The sequence below is a fragment of the Anastrepha obliqua genome, chromosome 5, assembly GCF_027943255.1.
Source record: "Anastrepha obliqua isolate idAnaObli1 chromosome 5, idAnaObli1_1.0, whole genome shotgun sequence".
NCBI classification, from domain to species: Eukaryota; Metazoa; Arthropoda; class Insecta; order Diptera; family Tephritidae; genus Anastrepha; species Anastrepha obliqua.
The window spans coordinates 110,055,406-110,077,396 of record NC_072896.1 but is presented as its reverse complement, the minus strand read 5'-3'; the positions used below and the strand labels follow the sequence as shown (position 1 = coordinate 110,077,396).

Genomic DNA, 21,991 nt, shown 5'->3' with positions numbered 1-21,991 from the left:
AAGCAAAATACACAAAAAAAAAAAAAAAAACAACGCATAATTACCAAACAAAATAACTGTAGCACAGGACAGGTCAGCGTATGGCAAAGGATGAGTAAATCAAAAACAGAAGAGCAAATAAAAGCAGAAACTTATACTAGAATTACAACAAAAAAGGTGGACGTTAGACTTGCATGAATTTATTGCCTCGCAGAATCACGCCCACAGCTCACTCCTTTCACACAACAACGCCCAGCAAACTGACACCTACTTACCTATATACCTTACCACATTTAAGGATGAGGATGTTATATGTACATGACCGCAAGCCACTAGCAGCCTTAGTTTCTAAGAAATTTGTAAGAATTTATATGCATGTGCGTCCACTACAAGCGCCGTTACACTTATAACTGCTTCAAATCATTCTCCAGCACTCGCCTCTACTAGCTCCACCCCCTCGGGCATGACAAATGCGCCTCGAGTCAAGAATGACAGCTCCAAAGCAATAAATTGTGCTGCAGGCTTCTGGTGCTGTGCTGCTGCTGCTGGCGCTGCTTTCTTTCTACGAATCGTCCTGCTACCACTACATGCATAACAAATATATTCTATGTAAATGGAAGGTGCCAATACCACCACAACTGCCACCACCCCCAATATGATTTCTCGTGGCTCGATTAAAATTTTCTTCTGCTGAGCAGACGGAAATGGCTGACAAGGCGGCCGGGACAAACCAAACAACAAAAAACAAAAAAAAAGTAAGGCCAAAACATGCAAGTAATCTGGAGAAGCAGAGAAAGAAAGAGAGAGCGGGAGGGAGGGAGTGTGAGTATGAGGAGTTTCGGCAAGACATGAATGACGAAGGGTTTTCTACTGTCCCAGGTACACGGCATCCAAAGCGGCCGCTGCAAAAGGAAAAAGGAAGCGCAGGAAGTGCAGATTGTGGCTTTGCCTTTTATGTTCTATGCTCTGTGTGTGTGTGGGTTCGTGTATTGAGTGTTAATTTTGGGCAAGGTGCTAGATAACACCACGTTGGCCTTTGCTTGTGTTTGGTTTGCTTTTCTTGCTGCTCTTTTTGTTTATCCTGCAGTGGCTCGGCGTATTGTTACGTTTGTATTTTCTTTTATTTACGTATTTTTGCAGTGTGTGTTTGTTTATTTCGGGATCATTCACGGCATTGCAGCAAAACTTGTGACTTTTCTTTGTGCGCCTATTGTGTTTGTGTTGTTTTAATGCGTTCTCTATTGGCGTTTCGTTAGCGTTTTGACTACAATTTCTTATCGGTTATGAACAGTATGGGAGTTTATTTATTTATTCCTTCTGGTTCGGTTTTGTTCTTTGTTTTCGTTTTGGATTTGTGGGCAGTAGTTTTTCGGCTTTTTGTTTTTTTTTCACTACAAAATATTTAAGATACAGGGTATGATAATTTTACTGGCCTTGAAGTTGTGTGTACTAATTTTATTGCATACAAGAAGTGATGCTCCGATACCGCCATGCACTCGACGCTTGTACTCGGTAAAAGAATCGATAATACAAATTTATCGGGCTGGAGTACTCGACCTATAGTCGTATTGGACTCATTTAAAATTCACACAGAGTAGACTTTTTGCCATTTTATAAAAGTTTGGAAATGTGCCTTTAAAAGATTTCATTTCTTTTGACGGATTACTCTTTAAGCCCGGAATTATATACATTGGGTTGGGGAATACATAAGTTCATAGCATGTTTGGCAAAGGGTAAGTATTCATTCCATAGAAGTTTTTCTGCTCTACAACACTGTGTTAATTGTACTTTTGATTTTTTATTACTTTTGAAACTTAGAAATGGAATACCCAGGAGCCAAAAAATCAAATTTTTCGACACCTGCTATTCTTTGCTCTGGTCAAAAAGGCACATTTGCGACGTGTATGGAGAAGGTGTCATAGGCGTGGTTTGCAAAGTTCAAAAATGGCGACTTTGACTTCGATGATACGTCCCGCAGGCAGAAGGTATTTAGAATTCGATGAAGAACATCTCAAATCACTTGACAATCAATCAAAAGTCTTGGTAAAAACGCTACGAACTTATTCTCCAACCTAATATATTTTTTTGCAGTCGTTCCTAGGTGGAGCATAGCACCTCAATAAACAATTTCAAATTAGTTTTGTTTGAAGCTAGGAATTTCACTTGGCCCCAAGAGCAGTCTGCTTGTAGCGCTTCTGCTTCGACTAGTCTTCCACATCTGCGACTTCCTTGCGGATTCCAGTCTAAAGCTACTATGATGATGTCTCCATTGGGTTTCCGTAGAGTATGACCAATCCATTTCCATTTCCGACGCCGAATTTCAAGGACAGGCTTTTGCTTTGTCACAGCTCAGATATTGTTGTAGGAGACAGTGTTAGACGAAAAAATACGCATAATCCTACGAAGCCTGCGATTGATAAAAACTTGCAGGTAATGCCAAACACTGCACGGCCTTTTAATATTCGACTACTTATACCGAGAAGCCGGAACCTTGTCACAGTTAGGTCCAAGACCAGGTTAAACAAGAGCGGAGACTGCACACATCCTTGCCTTACTCCTGTGTGTTTTCACGCCTAACTCGACAGCTGGCGTCTGTGTACAGTTATTTTACCAGATTGAAGATTATATCAGGTGCACTTTTGCCAACGAGAGCTTTCGAGAATTGGTCGGAATTGATGTCCCTATGCATCTCTCAAGTTCATCACTCCTTTTCCCATCCATTTTGCTTAAGTACAAGACCTTGGTGCTGCTCTCAAAATGATCAATCTTCGCCATGCCCTTTTTCGGCGCATTGCTGCTTGAAGTATTGAGAGCTTCAGCCTTAAACAAACTCTCTAATATTTTGGACTGTTTTTGAAAAATGTCAAGTGAAAATGTTTGAATATAGGATCCAAAGTTGTAAGTATAGTAATGGTAGTATGGAACTCTACTTCACCGCATCGTTTTTCAGCTCCAATGGACCGGTATTATCGTCATGATTCAAATAATTTGAAAACAAAAAAAAATCGAAAAAAAATCAAATAAATACTTTAACTGAGTATTAAAAGTGCTCTGTCCTTCAACAAAGTATGACTACTACAAAGTATGAGTAACTACCTTGCTCCCTCGTATCGGAATAAGCATGAACATTTTATAGCCTCCGAAGTAGTTTAAGGTTTTTTTTTTATTTTGCCGGGGCAGCTAGCAAGTACGGCACTCAAACACAGTCGACCTCCGAAGAAATCTGAGTAGATCTTATGATGCCAAGGAACCAAGGTGGTCGCTTCTTAACACATCAGTGCCAAAGACCTCAAACCTGATTCGAGCGAAGGCCGGGCAGACGCTCTGTGTAGTAGCTCGCTATCTCATCCTCCTTTCCACATGCTGGGCGGAGTGCACTGTCTGAGATGCTTACCTTTTCCCTGTGCTTCGGTCATAGAAAATGACCTGTCATCAGTCCAATCATCTCCCCACAGTCTCAACTGCTTAATGTCAGGAGGATCTGCGACAGTTGGTGGGACATGACAGGTAACACCAGTTTTGTCCATCTGCAGCCTCTCTGAGCCTGCCAAGCTCGCTTGTGGGTTGAAGTAACCCGTTTGCGCAGAAGATAGTAGATAGCTAATGGATATTTTACAGCTTCTTACTTCAAGAATGAACTTTCAAATGTGAGATATTTAATTTTTTGTGGCAAAATCTGAAAAGTGTGTAGTTCTCGGAATTGGAGATGTATAGGGCAAATAAGAAATTTTCTGAATAATCAATCAAGCCCGACACAAAAGTCCATATTTCAATCTCCAACCGAGTTGGGATCTTAGTTTACCCTAGATCCCAGATATTTGTACATCTAAATACAAGCGTATCTTTGCACGTTGGCGACGGCGAGTATCGCAAGCGATTAAACAATGAGTCGTATGAGCTTTACGACAAAATAGACATAGTGCAGCGAATAAATGTCCAACCTCCTTAGGCCTGCGAATAAAAATCCACCAGCTAAGAAAAACTGCTCGAAAATACATCCTCCTAAGGCTTTTTCCTGCATTTCACTAATGGATTTAGAGTCGCACCACCTGGGTATACGAAAGGAAGTAGCTCTTTGTTTCGCAAGATAATAAAATACATAGATGACTGAGAAAATCACAAATGGAAATCGTTTTTAGTTACTCCCCTACCAAGGCACCCTTTATACGATAGAAGTTCTACATCCTCTAACCTTTAACCTCTACCATATTTGAACCACCCTTTTCGCAAGGATACAATCTGGTTTAGTAGGTAAATAAATACAAATAAAGGTTTATGCGTTACTTTAGTTAGCTTGATGAACGACCTCGGCGTAAGGCAACGAGTAAAGAATACTACAAAGAAGGAAATAAGCAGCATAGCAACCAGTAAAGTGCCATTAGGTGTTGTAAGATTTATCGATTTCATTAAAGCGAACGTGTTTTTATAAGGATATCGCATTGCAACGCCCCGCCGCATAGCTTTAGGAAATTTTCTCATATAGACATTGGCAAAATAAATAAATTATCGACTACGCACTTACCTTTTGTGCCTTGCAAGTGACGCTGATGGACTGCACTTCATGTCCGGGATGTTGTTTCTCGGCGATGCACTGTGGACAGGCGGGCATCTTGCACACCAAACAGTACATTGACAACGTATCGGCATGGTCGCCACAGACGGACTCTCTTTGCGGTGCCGCATTGCGCGGCTTCACCAAATTATGTTTGGCCAACGGCCCACGTGCTGGATGACACAGCTCCCGACATGCATCGCAGTAACGTATCTCACATTGCTCGCACACAGTCGAGGCGACCTTCGGATCTGTTTCGCACATTTGACAACGTAGCGCCTCGCGTGCACAAAAACGATCAACAATCGATTCCATGGTGCGATAGGCGGGCAAGTTGCGCACGCCACCCTCGTCGAAGAACACCAGCTTCCGGCAGAGCGGACAGGTGAGATAGAAAGCGGCACCGGGTGGCGCAGCAGCAGCGCCCTGCAATAAACCCTGCAACTGTGCAGTGCCAGCGTACGAAACCGGACGAGATGTGTTCGAACAGCAGACAACACCCGAATCAGCCTCACTCAAGATGCTCACCTTATCGGCTTGATCCTGATCGGATGTGACACTTTCGCTGCCCGTAGCCGAGCTGGCAGTGCTGGCGGCTGAACTATTCGAAGAATGACGTGTCGACGGTGGATGTGAAGGTGGTGGTGCAGGCGTACCAACGCCACTGTGTGAATGGACTGTAGCAGTAGTGGTAACGGTGCTACCATGTGCTGTTGTGCCGTGCAATGGATGCGAATGAACTAAGCAACCGCTGTTGATGTTGCCGTTCGAGACGAGACCAGCGCCGGCGTTGATAGCGGCCAATGCTGAGGCGGGCGTGTAAGCGGTCTGTATGTCAAGTGCACAACCCAAGCAGAGGGCATGGAAGCAGGGCAACAAAACCGGATTGGCGAAAAGTTGTTTGCATGTCGGGCAACGTAGTTCGTCCTCCATGCTAGCGATGTGTGTGTGTGTGTGGGTTTCAGGAAGTGTGGATTATTTATGTTAGTTCGACGGTTTGTTTTGTACCGTTTGTTTTGTTTGAACACTTTTCGATAGTGGATTACCAGAGGTGTTGATTTAATGCATTTTTGATTTTACGATTTACACATTCACTTCCGGCGAACTCTGTGTTGCACTTCCGTTTGGTGTTCACAATTTTGCAAATATTGTTACTTGTCGCAATTGTTGGTGTAATACTGTAATGCTATTGTTTACGTGCGGCAGTGAATTTTTCGCACCAAATTTTTTGCATTCAAAAGCCGTTTTGTTGCTTAATTTATATCAGCTGCATTTTTTTTTTTGCAATAAATTGATTTTTCGGTTCAAAACACACTTTTTACTTTATCACTTATTTTTTAATTTTTTAATTAATTTAATTAATGTTTTTTTTTAATAATCCTTTGTTATTTGATAATTAAAGTGAGTGTTAAATATTAAATATTTGGAAGTATTTGTCGTTATTTTGCAATTTATATTTTTTATTTTGTAATACACAAATACAACTTTGGTTTTTAGAAACTTTATTGGATTTTTTTGTAATTAGTTGAAGAAATTTAGAGATTCGCACATAAAATGGATATCTTTATTGTATATTTTTCGCGGTATTTGGCTGGATAGAATTTTTTCTGAACGTTTAGCTATTTCACAGGCCTGCTAAAGAAATAAAATATATAACTTTTTTGCCGAAAAATTACTTGAAAATTATTATAAAATTATTTTGTTATTTTGTTCATTTGTTACCAGTTAATGACGCAGTCAGTGATGGAAATATTTTACAAGTATGCACACACATACATACATATATGTTTCGCTATGTTTATGTTTAATTTATTATTAAATGTTTTGTAGGTGGAAGTTATTTTCTTATTATCTTTAACCATCCGTTGGGCATCCAGGTCTGGCCAGACTGGCTTTTTCGACTTTGGACGCGAATTTAACGTATTTCTATTATAGCTAACGACCTGAGCTTCCAGGTAGCTTCAGAAAATTTGATTTTCTATCGATTTATGGATATAACCCTTTAAAAAGGATCCTCGTATAGGACGCAAAAAAGGTCAGACCCGGGTACCCAACCGAAGGTTTTAAAAAAGGTGTTCAACGGAGAGGTACAAAAAAGTATACAAATATTTTTATTAACTTCACATCACTCATTAGATATCGAATGTAATTGGCTCTTTATTTTGAGCAACTAATTTCTGCATAATATTGAATATTTTATAAACTATTTTTAGTTTTCAAGGTATGAAAAAAAACTTTCATTTTCGTTATATAAGACTTTTAGTAACAGCGTTATTAGTCATATACAAATCAGACAAAATTTTTATGAATATTTGAATTTGGATTTAAAATAGTTTTTATTTATTATAAAACTTAATATTAGTTAGTTAGTTCTCACCAAACAGTGGACAACCTCCAAGGCCACGAACTGCCGCGCATCTCTGAAACAGATGAGTCATTTCACCTAATGATAACATGGGTTCCTGGCCATTGTGACATTGAGGGGAAAACTGCAGAGCCGATGAACTAGCGAAAATCGGTACCAAATTGACTGGTGATTACATAGGCAATGACATAGGTATACTTTTACAAACTACGTATCCGCGAATAAATTGTAAGAGTAGCGAATAAAAGATGGCGTAATGAAGCAAGTAAAATCGCCCGACAGCTGTGGCCGACTCTCAATGCAAAACGCACGGAAGGAAGTTCTACCAAGAAGAGATAAGCATAGTCTTAACACACTGATTTCAGTTATTACGGGGCACTGCCTAATCGGTAGGCACGCCTAGAGAATGGGTGTGCAAGTGCAAACACATGACTTCTGCAGAAGTTGTCTCGACGTGAAAGAGAAAGAGACGTTCCCGCCCCTTCTGTGTCACTGTACTGCACTATCCCGACGCCATTTTGGGTAGACAATCCTTTAATGAATTAGAAGGTCTCGGCACTGTCGAAATTAAGGATCTTAAAAAAAATTTTAAAAAGTGCACATTGGTTTTAGGAGGGATAAGGGGTATCACATTGGACCATGAGCCTGAGTGTGCCCCACCGTGGACAACCGCTTCAACCTAACCTAACCTAAGTATGTACTAAGTTAGCATGCAAATCATGTGATTCTGATTTAATAGCAAAGTACAAAAAAGTCGAAAGTTTTTATTCTTAAGATTGCCTACGAACGAAGGTGTGAACTCAGATAAAGACTCAGAAGTAAAAGCATTGAGAGGTTCCATATTTAGCATTAGCGAAATATGCTTCCACTTTTTTACCCAATGAGCGCCGTTATAGTCTTCTCAGCCAGGGTGCGCGGAAGCCTGTGTCTAGGCAGAATAAAACACCGCAAGGCAAGGTGCATACAAATGTGCTCGGAGTGTATGTAGATATTGCGGAAGCACATCTGTTTCGATGTGAATCATATAATTCGGAGTATTTGGCAGTAAAAAAAAATTTCAATTTTAAAAATTTTTTTTTTAAATTAAACTTTTTTTAATAATAAAAAAAAATTTTTTAATTTTTTTATTTTTTTAAATTTATTTTTTAATAAACAGAATCATAAAACATGATCAACCTTTAGCAGGCGTCATAAATTTTTAGTTTATTTGAAATGCAGTTTCGAGAATAATTAAAATATTTAAGTCAAATTGCATTGATAGCGGTTTCAGATTTAAATGTTTCGCCCAGCACGCCCAGATGTTTATAATCACTAAGAATCTCGTCGTCGAACTTTCAATTATAAGAAGAAGGAATTCTGCTACACTCTCTAAACACGATGGGTGGATTTCAACTTGGTCAAATTTACTTTAAGGTCCCATTGAATGCTATAATCGCGGTTTGCGTCTATCATTTCCTGCAATTCACTTGGAGACTCTGCAAAAAGCATTGAGTCGTCGGCGTGCATTAACAGTTTAATACGAATATTAGCCACTTTAACTCTACCGGATATGAGATCGTTTAAATCATTTAAATACAGAGAGAACAAGGTTGAACTTAGGCGCTTAACAGACAGTCTTGTCGTACCCCTTGATTTGCATAAAAATGGGGATAAAGTTCATCGTGGAGCTAAATATGATTTGAAGTGTCTTCGCATAGCAGTTTTAAGATTTATATCATATCGGTAGAGAAATTATAAGTTGCTAGTTTGTAAAAACGAGTACTTCTATGTATCGTATCAAGGGCACATGAAAAGTCAAAAAAGAAGGCGCAGGTTTTCTTTTTTGTTTTTATATTCAAACGCACAATTGACGACTAGTTGCAAAGGTTATCTATTGTAGAGTATCCTTTTGGAATCTGCAAGCAATTCCATCAGGATTTTGTTCAAATCAAAACAAACTTTAATGCGTGTTAACAGAAGTCCAGTAAAAATTTCATATAGAGTAGATAGTAGATAGTAAATTTAGTATTTTTAAATTATAATTCTAAGCTGCTATTTAAGCTAATTATTTTAATTTGTTTTCCTGCCTTTCAATATTGTTTTAAGTTTATTTAAAAAACTTTTACAAGCGCACAAACTAGTAGACATATTTAAATAATTAAAAAAAAAACACGTTGCAATTTCTAAATACTATTTCATTATTAAGCAAGTAATAAAAAAAATACACGGGACACTTCAAAAGAATTTATAACATTCATTGAAAATTGTATGGACTCATTTTCGTGTGGATTTCAAGTTGATTTCATTTACATTGATTTCTCAAGGACTTTTGCCACTGCTTCACATGGAATTCATTTGTGTAAACTGGGTTCTCTAGGCTTTCAAACGGTTTTCCTTTGATGGTTAAAATCTTATCTAAGTGAAATCACAATTTTCTTGTTAGAGTTGCTACTTTTGGGGTACCTTCTAGGCCCCCTACTATTCATGCCACTTGCATTACTGCTTCTGGCGTACCGCAAGGTAGTGTTCTATTCGCCTTATTTATAAATTAGCAGATATCTTAATTGCCAGGCAACTATTAATACTTAAGCAACTATTTTATACTTAAAAATTTTTGCCTCAATAAGAAACCCAGAGGATATACTTAGGCCTCAGACCTTAATGAACTAATTTATTGGTGTACATATTCATGCATGCTGGGATGGTTAGGAGGGTGAGTTTAGAGTGTGTGGATTACGAACGATGCTGTGCTGCGTTTGCGTCAACCGCTTTGTGTTTTTGTTTGAAATTCATCAGATTTTTAATATCAACGCCAGCTATATCAGCAGGCGCCGCAAAGAAGTAAGAGGCAAGATGTCTAGATCTTAGCCCCGCCAAAGCAGGGCAGCTAAGGAGAAGATGCCGAGATGATTCCACCTCATCCTCCATACATTCATCGCAAAAGCGACTTGAGGTAATTCCAAGCCTCACAACATGCATTCCTCGCGCATAGAGACCTGTGAGAAAACCCACGAGATTAGAGAGCTGATATTTTGTCAACCTCAGAAGCTCGCCTGAGCGCCCCCGGTCCACACGTTCCCAGAAGGATTTCGCGACCTTACAAGTTTATGTACTTTCCCAACGCTCGCTGAGTTGGCGCGATGCCTTCCAGGAGCAGACCGCAGGTAGTCAGGGGGATCCCAATTCTCTCCTTTCGCGGGGAGATCACCTCACATGTGCCTTGTCTGGCCAGCTCATCCGCCTCGCAGTTTTCCGCAATGTCGCTGTGACCAGGAATCCAGATGAGGCTAATGTCAAAGAATTCAGACGCAGTCGAAAGTGAGGTCAGGCATTCTCTGACCAGTTTCAAATGCACCGTCACTAACCCGAGGGCCTTATTGTCGCTTGGCTGTCGGAGTAAATATTCACTTTCCTGACTGTTAGTACGCATGTGAGCAGCCAATCAGCTGCCTCCTTGATTGCGGCTACCTCTGCGTGGAACACACTGCAGTGGTCCGGTTCAAGTCGCTTGAGTGCAGTAGGTGGTTGTAGGTAGGTTCTATTGGTGTTTGTTGTGGTTAATTTAATTCAAGAGGACACTGATTGCGCGTTTCTTTTGCAACATACCAACTTTCTTATTCCGGCGAGAAATTTACGAAGCTCCTACCCTTTTTATCTCAAGATATTCAAAACGAATTTCGAGTCCAATGCACCTATTGCTCGGACTCTACGGGAATGTAATGAGATGTCGAATTCCATAGGCTTTACAATAATTAGAAATCGATTCCCTTCATTTCTAGATCATTTAATTTGCTAATATTATCGTATTTTTTTAACGAAAATGTATTTTTGTTTTAATTGATTTTTTTTATTTTATTTTTTTGTTATTTTATTAGTATATTGTTTACAGTACACTAAGTAAATTTTCAGAAAGAACCTTTGTATTTTTTGACTAAAAATTTAGATAAATTAATAAATAAACTTCATTTCAAAAGCTGTACTGGAAATTTAATTAATAAATATAAAAATTTACTAATACTCGAAGGCATTTGCGTTTTTATTGCACGATTTTTTATACAGAGTTACCGAGAAAATCCTGCTAGATACTCAAGACATTATTATTCAGGTCACTTCTGATTAATTTTGTTATTTGTTATGATTTCCAAAATTTAACTATTACTAGATATTTGATTTTAAAGATTATTTAAAAAAAATGGTATTTTGCTGTACGTCCACCAGATATTCTATTATAAAGACTATTAAAAAAATTTGCTTGTACGTGAACCAGAAATTAGATTTTAAAGATTATTAAAAAAAAATATTTGGTTTTGTTTTTACGTGAACCAGAAATTCAAATTTAAAGAATATTAAAACAAAAATGTTTTTGCTTGGACGTGAACCAGAAATTCGAATTTAAAGATTATTATAAAAAAAGCAAAATTTTGCTTGCACGTCCACTTTTTCGTAATTTTAGTTTAATAGTCCGATTTTTTTCTATTTTTAGTTAAGGCCGGGTCAAAAAAATTTTATTTAATCACATTTTTTTGTAATAGAACACTTTTCAGCGTCAATAGTGTTTTTAAAAATTTAATTTTTTTTTTTTGTTTTTTTACTGAATTATTTTATTGGTTTATTGGTTTTTTTACGGAATTTATTTGTATGTTACTTTAATTTAGTAATGAATAAAACACAAATATAAACTCATAACACATAAACAAATCATTGGCCTTCTCAAGTAATTCAAAATTTCATTCTTCCAAAATAGTCTCAGTTAGTTCAAAATTAATATAAATTGAAATATATAAATAATATTAATAATTAGTAACTTTGTTTATATTTTTCAATAAATTGTTAATTAGCATATTTATTTAATATTTATTATTTTATTTTAACCCATTTATAGTTACTTGATTTTTCAGTTTATGAAGCACAAATTAAAAAAGCTTTTCTCGGAAGTCAAATTATCGTTTCGTATATAGTTTGTGTGACAGCTAATCAGTGGGGCTGTTACTTTTGATTTCAATAAACTAGTCAGTAATAATCACTTTCGTAGAATTACATTAGAGCACATATCGCTCATTTACTTTAATAGTGTCACTAACAAAAAAAAAAGAAATTCGATAACTCTCCAAAAGTGACCACCAGCTCTTATTTTATGCTGCTTCAAAGTTTAATGGCGATATCTATTAACAGTACCTCATTAGGTGAAAAAATATATTTATTTTACTTAAGAAGTCACAGCAAATTGAAAACCGTAAAGGTGTTTTGCTCAGCATTTTAATTTTTTGGGTTTCATAATTTTATCCTTTTTTTAATCCGTTTATTATCCAATAATGCGCGATGTATGAATTACCCATTAAATGTATTTTTTTTTTTGTTTTTAACAATTACAGTAACTGTTTCCTAAAGTATACCCATAGAATTTTATATGAATTAACATTCATAATGCATACAAATTTCCATCACACAATCATCGTTTCAATAATCATCGTTTGCAATCATCCTTACTTAATCTTTTACTAAATCACTCTTCACGCATTTGCGCTTTAATCGTTTCAGCAAACCAACCCAACATAAAATCTCTTTTGCACACAAATTTATTTAATACGCTTTCAATCATATCGCTCATCAATATTTACGCAGGTAAGCAACACCACCCACTGCCGTTACTGAGCGCTAAAAACGCAAACACCGATTAACCAGCAAGAACAGAGATCAACGTGAGTTTTAAGTGTGCTTGCTTGCATACATACGCACATTTTTGCCTTACAACATTTCCTGTTTCCATATCCTCTTCTTTCTATTCACACTTTACACTTTCTCCCACTTTTACAAAGCAGCGCAGTTGCGTCGCTGCCGCAGCACGCTAATCCTTTTGCAATGTTCCTGCGTTATCAGCCACCGATACCAACAGAATGTTAAGCGGCAGGGTGGTGTCCCACGTTTGTTTGCAGTTATGATTTGCGGAAAATTGAAAAACTCACTTTAACAACACTCGGAAAAGGTGAGGCAGCGACGACGACGACGACGCAACGCAGCCTGAAGCACAAGCGCACACACAAACCAAAATGTAGTAACAGGCGAAAATTGAAATTTATTTATTTTGCTATGAAATCCGCTATTTTTTTCACTATTTAGATTAATGCAATTTTCACTTAGCGCGTGAAGGGAAACGATTTCATTCAACACTTTTCCATCACCTCTGTGGCATTTACTAAAATCTCACCTCTCACCTTCGCAACTGACAGTTTTTCCAATTTCCGTTCACTATGCAAAAGCACTTTCAAGTACTCGCGCCGGTCGTTCGCTTCATGCGCGTTGAGTCGTGTTAAACTTGCAAATTTCTTTTTTCACGAGTATATTTTTAAGTTTTGCTTTAAAGCATCCCTTACTTATTCAACATTCGATAAACAATTCATTCACATTTTCATTTATTACATTCAAACTACTTAAATTCCACGATGAGGAAAATTTTATCAACGATTTTCGAGTAAACAGCCGCGCATAAGTGTTTACCTCGCAATGTTTCACCGACAACAAATCATTCTGCTTTCGCCGTTGCATCGAAAAGCCAACAAACCAATGGCAACGAACCACATGCAACATGTTCGCTTGTGTGGAACGTGTCGCATAAGCTGACGACGTGCAACATGTTTGTTGTGCGTGTTTGTGGATTGTAACAATGGTACGAACCAGGCAACTTGTAACTGTATTAGTCTAACTGAAAATTTTCAAAATTCGCAGAAATTAATAGGGTTTCCAAATTTTATTGCTTAATCGGTTTAGAGAGTTTAGTGATCATAATGACTTTTTGGCAAACAAAATTAGTTGGTGTTTCACTTTAGTGGTGTTTGGCGCTTATGCCCATAAATATTTGGTAAATTGTGCAAAATGCCGGAAGATAAGAATGAATTGCTGAATTTTTTAAACAAATTTTTTTCATTTCTTAGTTCTCAAGCTAGAGCTCCATATTAAGCGTTGCACGCGCTATGGCTGGCAAAGGGGGAAAAAACTGCCCAAAAAATCCCACGGTGAAAAATACCTCCACCTGGGTCACTTCGCTTCTTCGCTATTGATTCCCCCAATAATGAAAACGAAAGCGCTGCATCTCAAGGAGGTCACATCAGAACTAGTTGCAGTGGGCGCATAACAGCATGAAAGTTCAGATAAATGTTGCTACCTTGGCCAAGCGGTCGCCCCCGCAGACGGCTCTGAGGTAGATGTTGAGTGTATGATAAGCGAAGCTATTCCATCATTTAGCAACCTCGCCCCTTTGTGGCAATACAACAACATCTGCCTTCCCACCAAACTGCGCATATTTAACACAAATGTCAAATATGTATGGCCTCGAATATGGAAAGTAACCGCGGCAATCACAATTTTGCGATTTTTTTTTTGGCGCCGTACAATATCCAACTCGGACCTACTAAAAAGTTAACCAACTTGACGTGACGACTGAAATTCGAAAAGGAAGTGGCAGTGGATAGGACATGAGCTTGGAAAAAATTAAGACAATGTTGCTAGGCAGGCTCTGCATTAGAATCCCTTTCAACAAGCTGACCGAGAAGTGGGTAGGCCACGTACATACCACCTGGAGACGCGCAACCGAAGCTGAAATGAACTGTTTTGGTTTCACGTATAGCGAATTGCCTATTCAGCTGTCGTGGCATCTTCTGTCCGTTGCGAAAGACTTTCCCCGAAAGCAGAAAATAAACCACCTATTAGGCGAGAAATTACTTAGTGAGAGTTAATATAAAAGAGCTTAGCAGAGTAGTGAGAGCTTGCTCGATTGCTTGAAGGGCTAAAGAGTAAAGATGGAAAATTTTACGAACTTCACAGAGTTAGAGTATTGTTGTTGGTATAGTGCCACCACTTTTAATGAGTGCGCCTTGCAAGGAACTGTGAATGGCCAGAAATTTTCCATGCACTCAGACATGCACATTGCACTTAAGGCCCAGAGAGCGGATTTAGAGGTCAAAGAGTGTCAGGTGGGGTCGCGATCCATTACGCCTTGCTTCACTTTGCAGATTGTTTAAAAACTTTAGCACTTTGTCGAGCGAAAGCGAGTGTAGTTCGTCTTTCCTCAGTACATCCGAACCAAAAATGCAGCGTTTTAACATACATACATAAGTTGACGACAGTCGGACAGTGCAGAGAATATGCATGCTTCGTAGTTACTCCTATCGGGGTTCATAGCGCGCTCCTCCCTCTGTCTGAGAAGCAATTTTGCTACCAACCTGTCAGGCCTTCTCAGGAAACATTTGATATTATTGCAGGTGTAACTAATAGTAATCAATATTCTAATAAGCTTTGCTAAGGAGAAACTTACTTAACCCGACTGGTTGGCCCTAAAATTGATTCCAATTGCACGCTTTAAAGAATCGCAGTACGCAAATTCATCAGTCGATGCGCTGCCTTAAATACCCCAGTGTCCTGGCGCCTGCAAAAGTTCACGCTCATTCCACCCTGAAATGTAGTTTAGCCTCAACTTGCGTTCTTGCTCTATTTTTGAAGAGATGCACGCCGTTTCTAAGCAGCTTGGCTATAACTACAGACCTTAATTTTAAGTACTCGCTGACTTTCTTCAACTATTCTATTTGCTACTTTAAGTATTTCAAAGACTTCCGATTGAAAACCCGTTGTTTTCATAGCATCTGAAGTTACTGTCCAAATGTTGTCGGTGTAGACAGCTCTTATCGAGCTTCCCGCGTTAGTATCTGGATTTCTCCATTGCTCCCTTGTAAGAAAACCAACGGCATACTTTCTTCCGAAAGAGGACCCAGTTATTATCATAGTTTCTCATTAGGTGCCAAAAGCAGAGTAAAACTTAACTACGTTTTAAGCAAATCCCTGTACGCGGAACTATACTCGTCGTGCCTCAGTTCATAATAATAAGGTGCACTATTTTTGCTTCATTTTGACTAATTCGTGAGAGGGGCGTACGAACACAACTTTTAGCAAATCCCTTTCTGTTAGCTCTCTAATTTTACGAATATCCGTTTTTGCGCGTATTGCAGTGATTTGAATTGGATTTTGGCCTATTGGCACTCACGTCCATAACTAGGGATTGCTTACTTTGATCACTGCTAGATTTAGTCAACCAAAACCCACAAAAACATACAGACACACAAGTAAAAAATTATTTATGTCACGCTAAATTTTTTATTATTTTATATGTAAGTATGTTTGTATGTATGTATATGTTTATGAGTAGACATAATCATAAAATGCATTTAATATTCACCATTGAGTGATTGATTAATATCAAATTCATTAGGATGTTCCCGCCATTAGACAGCTTTATTACAAATTCCCAACAACGCGTTGCACTTTTTTCCAAACAAATGGTTGTAAATGTCAGTATTAAGCGGCGACATTTATCATTGGCAATAGATACCTCAATATACCCTCGATTGAAAAAAAACCGATATTTTTAGAAATAGAAACCACCACGTATACTTAATTATATTATATTTTTTTCTTATAGTTTTTTATTGATCTTTACATAAATTCTACTTCGTGGCACAATTTTGCACGATTTTTCAAGCACTTTTCCGTACGTCCTTTTTAAGAATATGTTTGCGATGGTAGCGTTTCAGTTCGCCTTAAATGGCTTCAATTGATTCATGATGCTTGCCGTTCAAAGTGAGTTTCAGTTTTCATTCGGGGCGCCAAATCAGGTGAATACGGCGACGAACTTTTTTCCATTTACTTTAAATCTTACGGCGAGTGGTGCAATGAAATAATTTGATTTTTTGTTAGAAAATCTTTCAGAGTTCTTAAACGAATAAACCAAATCGAAGCGAATCTATTAAAAGTGGTATCGCTAAATCAGCTGATTTGTTTTTTTTTTCGCTGTGTCCACGAAGCTGTCAGCACAGAATGAAACGAGGCGAATTCACCTTTTGTTTTCTACTCTGCAATACTTTGCCTTGATAATCAAACGTATAAAACATTGTTGTTGATCTAGTGCCACGAAACCGATTATTTGGTCATCTGTCAATTTGCGCTACACATACCTATCTTTAGAAAAGCCTGAAAACTCAATTCAAATGTGTTATATAAAGGATGGTTAAGTTTCAAGGGCCGGTGTTTATTTTGAATAAAATACAATTTTTTTAAGAAATTATTGTCATTTCTCTTTATTTTGATAATATTGGTATAGCTCAATTACGTACGGAACAAAATATCGGCCAAATGGCCGCGGCCTCGGCCTCACACCTCCATCCCATGGCCCAAATTTTCGATGACGCTGAGGCATAATTGAGGTTCTGTGACGTTAATGTGCCGAATTATCTCATCCTTTAGCTCTTGAATTGTTGCTGGCTTATCGACGTACACCTTTTCTTTCAAATAACTCCAAAGAAAGAAGTCCAAGAGTGTCGTTGACGTTTAGGTGTGGTTCACATTCAACATCGGCCCTTGAAATTTAACCACCCTTTATATTAACACGTTGGCTGCCAAAGCCTTTTTAGAATTTTGATCGTTCAGTAGCAGTGTCATTTAACAATTTTGGTCACCTGAGGCCAACAACTTATTTATGTTCTTTTTGTTTCTTAGTGCCTAAAAATAAGTTTTGACTACTCGCGACTTTATTGTGGTCGCTAATTTTGCAGTTATAATGGTTTTTTTGTGTCGCACATTTTCGTTCGACATGGCCTGGGAGATCATAAAACATGTTGTGGGGCCACGTCGCACGAAAATGTGCGACAGTAATTTTTTGTAGTTTTCGAGTTGTATTTGATATTTTTAGTTTATTTTACTTAGTTTTCTACCAGGAAGCGAAGGCAACGAGCTTTTGAAAAACCTCTTGCTGTTATTGATTACAACAAAGCCAAATTAGGTGTTGATATATCCGATCAAATGATCGCCTACACTACCACTCTCAGAAGAGGTGTTAAGTGGTACCGCAAAGTGGCTTTTGAACTGTTACTAGGAATGTCTGTCGTAAATGCTTTTATAATTAATATATAAAAAGGCTACAAACAAACAAATTTCAATAACTAAGTTCCGGCAGGAGACTTCAAATGCTTTGTTGGACTTCATGTCTCCAGAACCCATAACAAAAGGAAAACATTTTATAGAAAAAAGAAAGGACGACAACGGAAAAACAATAGGGCGTGCTTGTGTATTGTGTTATGCCATGTCAAAAAAATCTGCTGAGAGAGTAACAGCCAGAAAGAGCTTGAAAAGGACTACCACCTACTGCCCAATAAACCGCAACTATGTGTAGAATGTTTTCCTAAATATTCCCACCAGAAAAATTAATTTTTGCACTGATCTCCATTAAAAAATTGAACTTTTAATTATAAGTTTATTGTTTTTCTACTGATTTCCATTTGAATTTACATACATATATATTTTTATATTTGTCTTGTTCATAAATGAATTAATTTTTAAAAGAATTAATAAAAAGACAAATTTTAATTTACAACTTTTTTATTATCCAAAAAAATACCATTAAAAATACACAACGGCCATGGGAAATACACCAAAATGTTCACCACAGGCCAGATAATCCAAATTCTATGTAAAATTCCATATTAAAATGTAGAAAAATGTGTGACGTGGCCTCAGGGTAACATTTACGTGTCGCACGAAAATGTGCGACGTGGCCTCAGGGTAACATTTAGGTGTCGCACGAAAACGTGCGACGTGGCAGCCAAAGTGTTAAAATAATATAATTTTTTTTTTTTAATCATTTATAATGGCGGATGTACACTCAATTATTCCAGAAAGGTCGCAGCGGGGCTTCTCAATCGGCGGGCATCGTAGCGGTGTCAGTGACCTGAATACGAAAATCCAAAAATTTCTTTGTTTATTAATGTCACAATTTCTATTTGAATTAAAAAAATGGAAAAAAATTCGCGGGCGAATTTTCCTACTGTTTTTGCTTCGTAAAAATTATTTTTTTTTTTTTAATTTTCGAAATTTTAATTTCGCATAGAAAGTATATTAATATCATAAAAAAGATGCGTGCAAAATTTCAGGTCAATAACTTTTCGACTTATCGTGTACGCCAATTCAAAAAATATAGTTTTGAGAAAAACGCGTCTAAAGTGTGAATACAACGTAACTATACCTCTCCCAGCTTACTCCCAGCAACTTAAATTTACGTTCTAAATTTTTTTTGACATATTCTTAAAGGATTATATTAACATTTTATGAAAAAAAAAACATTTTTGTTTTCGAAATTTTACAGGTATCTGTCCCCTTAACATATTATCATATGCACCATCAACAGCTATTAGTCCATAGATGTCGCTAGGAGTATTTTTAAACCTTCCGAAATGTCTTGTTTTTTTCGTCTGTCATTTGTCAACAATATTCAGTTCATTGCATCGATAATAAGATGTGAAACTTCTTCATTTTGAGTGAGAGCGCGCCCATGAGGACGTTTAAAAACTTGGCAGCACTCACACATTATGGGATTTTGAACAGCTGATAGGCGAAATGGCAGACTGCCAGAAGAAACGCACCAAAAATAACAGACGAAAACAGTTCGTTTTTGCTTAATTGAGAAATGACGTGTTGAAATGTTTATAATAATTTGTCTTAAAATTAATTCAATTGAAATGTAATAATTTGAATTGAAGTGAGTTTGTAGAATCCAAAGCTCGTTATATCCTTTTCGACTTCTACTTTTAATTAGTCTTATGTACACAATGTAATTTTATTGAAAACTGTGTGTTGGTTTATGTAAATTTGTATATACGTAAATATTCTATGGTTGAAAAGCGTAGGCAAGGGAATTGAATTTGAGTTTGAGATATTTTATATTTTTATTTTTTTATTAAAGGTAATGTGCTTTAACTTATTCTGTTCGTTGTTTGAGAATGTTTTTTTTTGTTACCCACTTTCTGTGTTTTATTAAAAAATCGCAATATGTCATGTTTTTAATTATAACTTATGTTTTTCGTGTTCATTACTTTATTATTATCAAATTACTTTCGTATTTCAGTTTTAAATAATTTCATTTACATATAAATTTTTAAATTTTTTACTTATTTATGTACATATTTCATACGGATTGTGGTTATTTTTAGTATATGTAGGTGTTTACGAGTAATATATATACTATTGGGCAACCGCACACTAAATACTAACCTCAATGGTGGTGTGGAAACTAAAAATTCCCAATTTTTGTTAAAAAAAATACGCAATTCATGTTTCTACCGGTGTGGCAATATTGGAAAATGTTATAAAAAATGCACATTTTTCAGCGCTCTCACGAGAAAAAGAGTTTCACATCTAGTCGTCTATGGTTCATTGTTTGTTACGCTTCATACAACAATGTATTTTTGTCGCTCTTAAAAATGTCGAATTTCGTGTCTTCAAACTACAATTTGCGGGTATCGTTGATTTTCTGTTATCAATTGAAGAAAAACGCTTCTCACGCTCATCAACGTACGAGGAGAACCGCTGGTCCGCCAAATCGAGACTCATATGCCGGAACAAATGATAATCGGAGGGAGCTATGTCTGGACTATACGGCGGGTGGGGTAATACTTCCCAGCCAAGCGTTCCAAGGTATTTTTTGACAGGTTGAGCAACATGCGGGCGAGCGTTGTCATGTTGCAAAATAACCTTGTCGTGCCTTTTTACCGTTTCCGGCCGTTTTCTTTCAATGCCCGGCTTAAACGCATCAATTGCAGTCGGTAACGATCCCCCGTGATTGTTTCGCCCGGTTGGAGCAGCTCAAAATATACGACGCCTGATCCCACCAAATGCAGAGCATGATTTTCTTGCCGTGAATATTCTGCTTGGCCGTCGACGTTGATGCGTGGCCGGGCAAACCCCATGATTTTTTGCGTTTTGGGTTATCGTAGTGGATCCATTTTTCGTCGCCAGTCACCACCCGATGCAAAAAACCCTTCCGATTTTGTCGCTCGATCAGCAATTCGCACGTAAAAAATCGCCGTTCGACGTCGCGCAGCTTCAACTCGTACGGGACCCAATGTCCTTGCTTTTGGATCATTCCCATCGCTTTTAGACGCTTGCAAACGGTTGATTTATCAACGCCCAATGATTCAGCAAGCTCTTCTTGGGTTTGGCACGAGTCCTCGTTTACCAATTCCCCCAATTCCGCGTCCTCGAACTTTTTGGGCTGGCCAAGACGCTCCTTGTCTTCGGTGTGAAAATCACCACTTTTGAATCGTCGAAACCAGTACTCACATGTTGAAATCGACGGAGTATGGTATGGGTAGGCCTCCTGCAGCAATTCACGGGCTTGGGCTGTATTTTTTTTTCAAATTGAAGCAGAAAAGCAAAGCTTCCCGCAAATTGCGTTTCGACGGCACGAAAGTTGACATACTCGGAGCACGAAAACACTGCGTTGTTTATACTTCAGCGAAATGACAGATACTGATAAACAAAGCCTAGGGATGAGGCTTTGTCATGAATATATATTCAGTATTGCCAACGCGATAAAGTGATAAATAGCGCCATCTGTGTGTCACCTTTAAAACTAATTCAACCTCCCAATACATAAATTAGATTTTTATGCATAAAAGGAACTTTTACTTCTTTGATCTTTTCTATACTTAAACTAGTCCTAGATTGCCATATTGTGCGATAAGTATGAATATGGAATGTAAATAAAATTACTTATAGCATATTTTTATTTATTAATTTATATATTATAAATATAATTATGTATGAATAATTTTACTAATATACTTTACGAAAGGCATTACCAGCTAAGACTATCAGCCTAAAATACCAATTGATTTTTACTTAATTATAAAAAATTATTAGAATAAATTAAATTGTGTCGATAAGCAAAAATACACCTGATAAACTAGGTTGCCTGCCTTTAAATATGTTGTTTCTGCTGTTAGGCCTCTTCTATTCACCATATCCCCGTTCGCTATCTCTATTAATTTGACGAAAAATTCGCATGCGAAAGCAACAACAAAGTTATCGAGTAAAATTCGGCGCTACCGAGTACAGCTGTAGCTCATTAGACTAGTGTAACGCACTGCCTTATCAACGCATGTAATTTAAGGCAGCTCTCTTCCCGCGTTGCCAACTTATTTCCATTTGTACCAGTTGCTTCATCTATTCACCACTTACTAACTCTTGGCGAAAAGAAGAGGGCTGTTGCTATACTTGGTGCAGTAGTTTATTATGGGAAT

General features: G+C 37.6%; 1 protein-coding gene across 1 annotated transcript; it reads right to left on the bottom strand.

Moving 5' to 3' along the window:
• Positions 1 to 4,489: 4,489 nt before the first annotated feature.
• Positions 4,490 to 5,464, bottom strand: LOC129248918 (E3 ubiquitin-protein ligase TRIM9-like). The gene has a single exon (XM_054888531.1). It carries the CDS (start codon positions 5,462 to 5,464, stop codon positions 4,490 to 4,492), a length of 975 nt encoding a protein of 324 aa, XP_054744506.1.
• Positions 5,465 to 21,991: the final 16,527 nt, after the last annotated feature.

What these genes read in the sequence shown, in the direction of transcription:
- LOC129248918 (XM_054888531.1), bottom strand. Translation starts at nt 5,464, where the DNA reads ATGGAGGACGAACTACGTTGCCCGACATGCAAACAACTTTTCGCCAAT.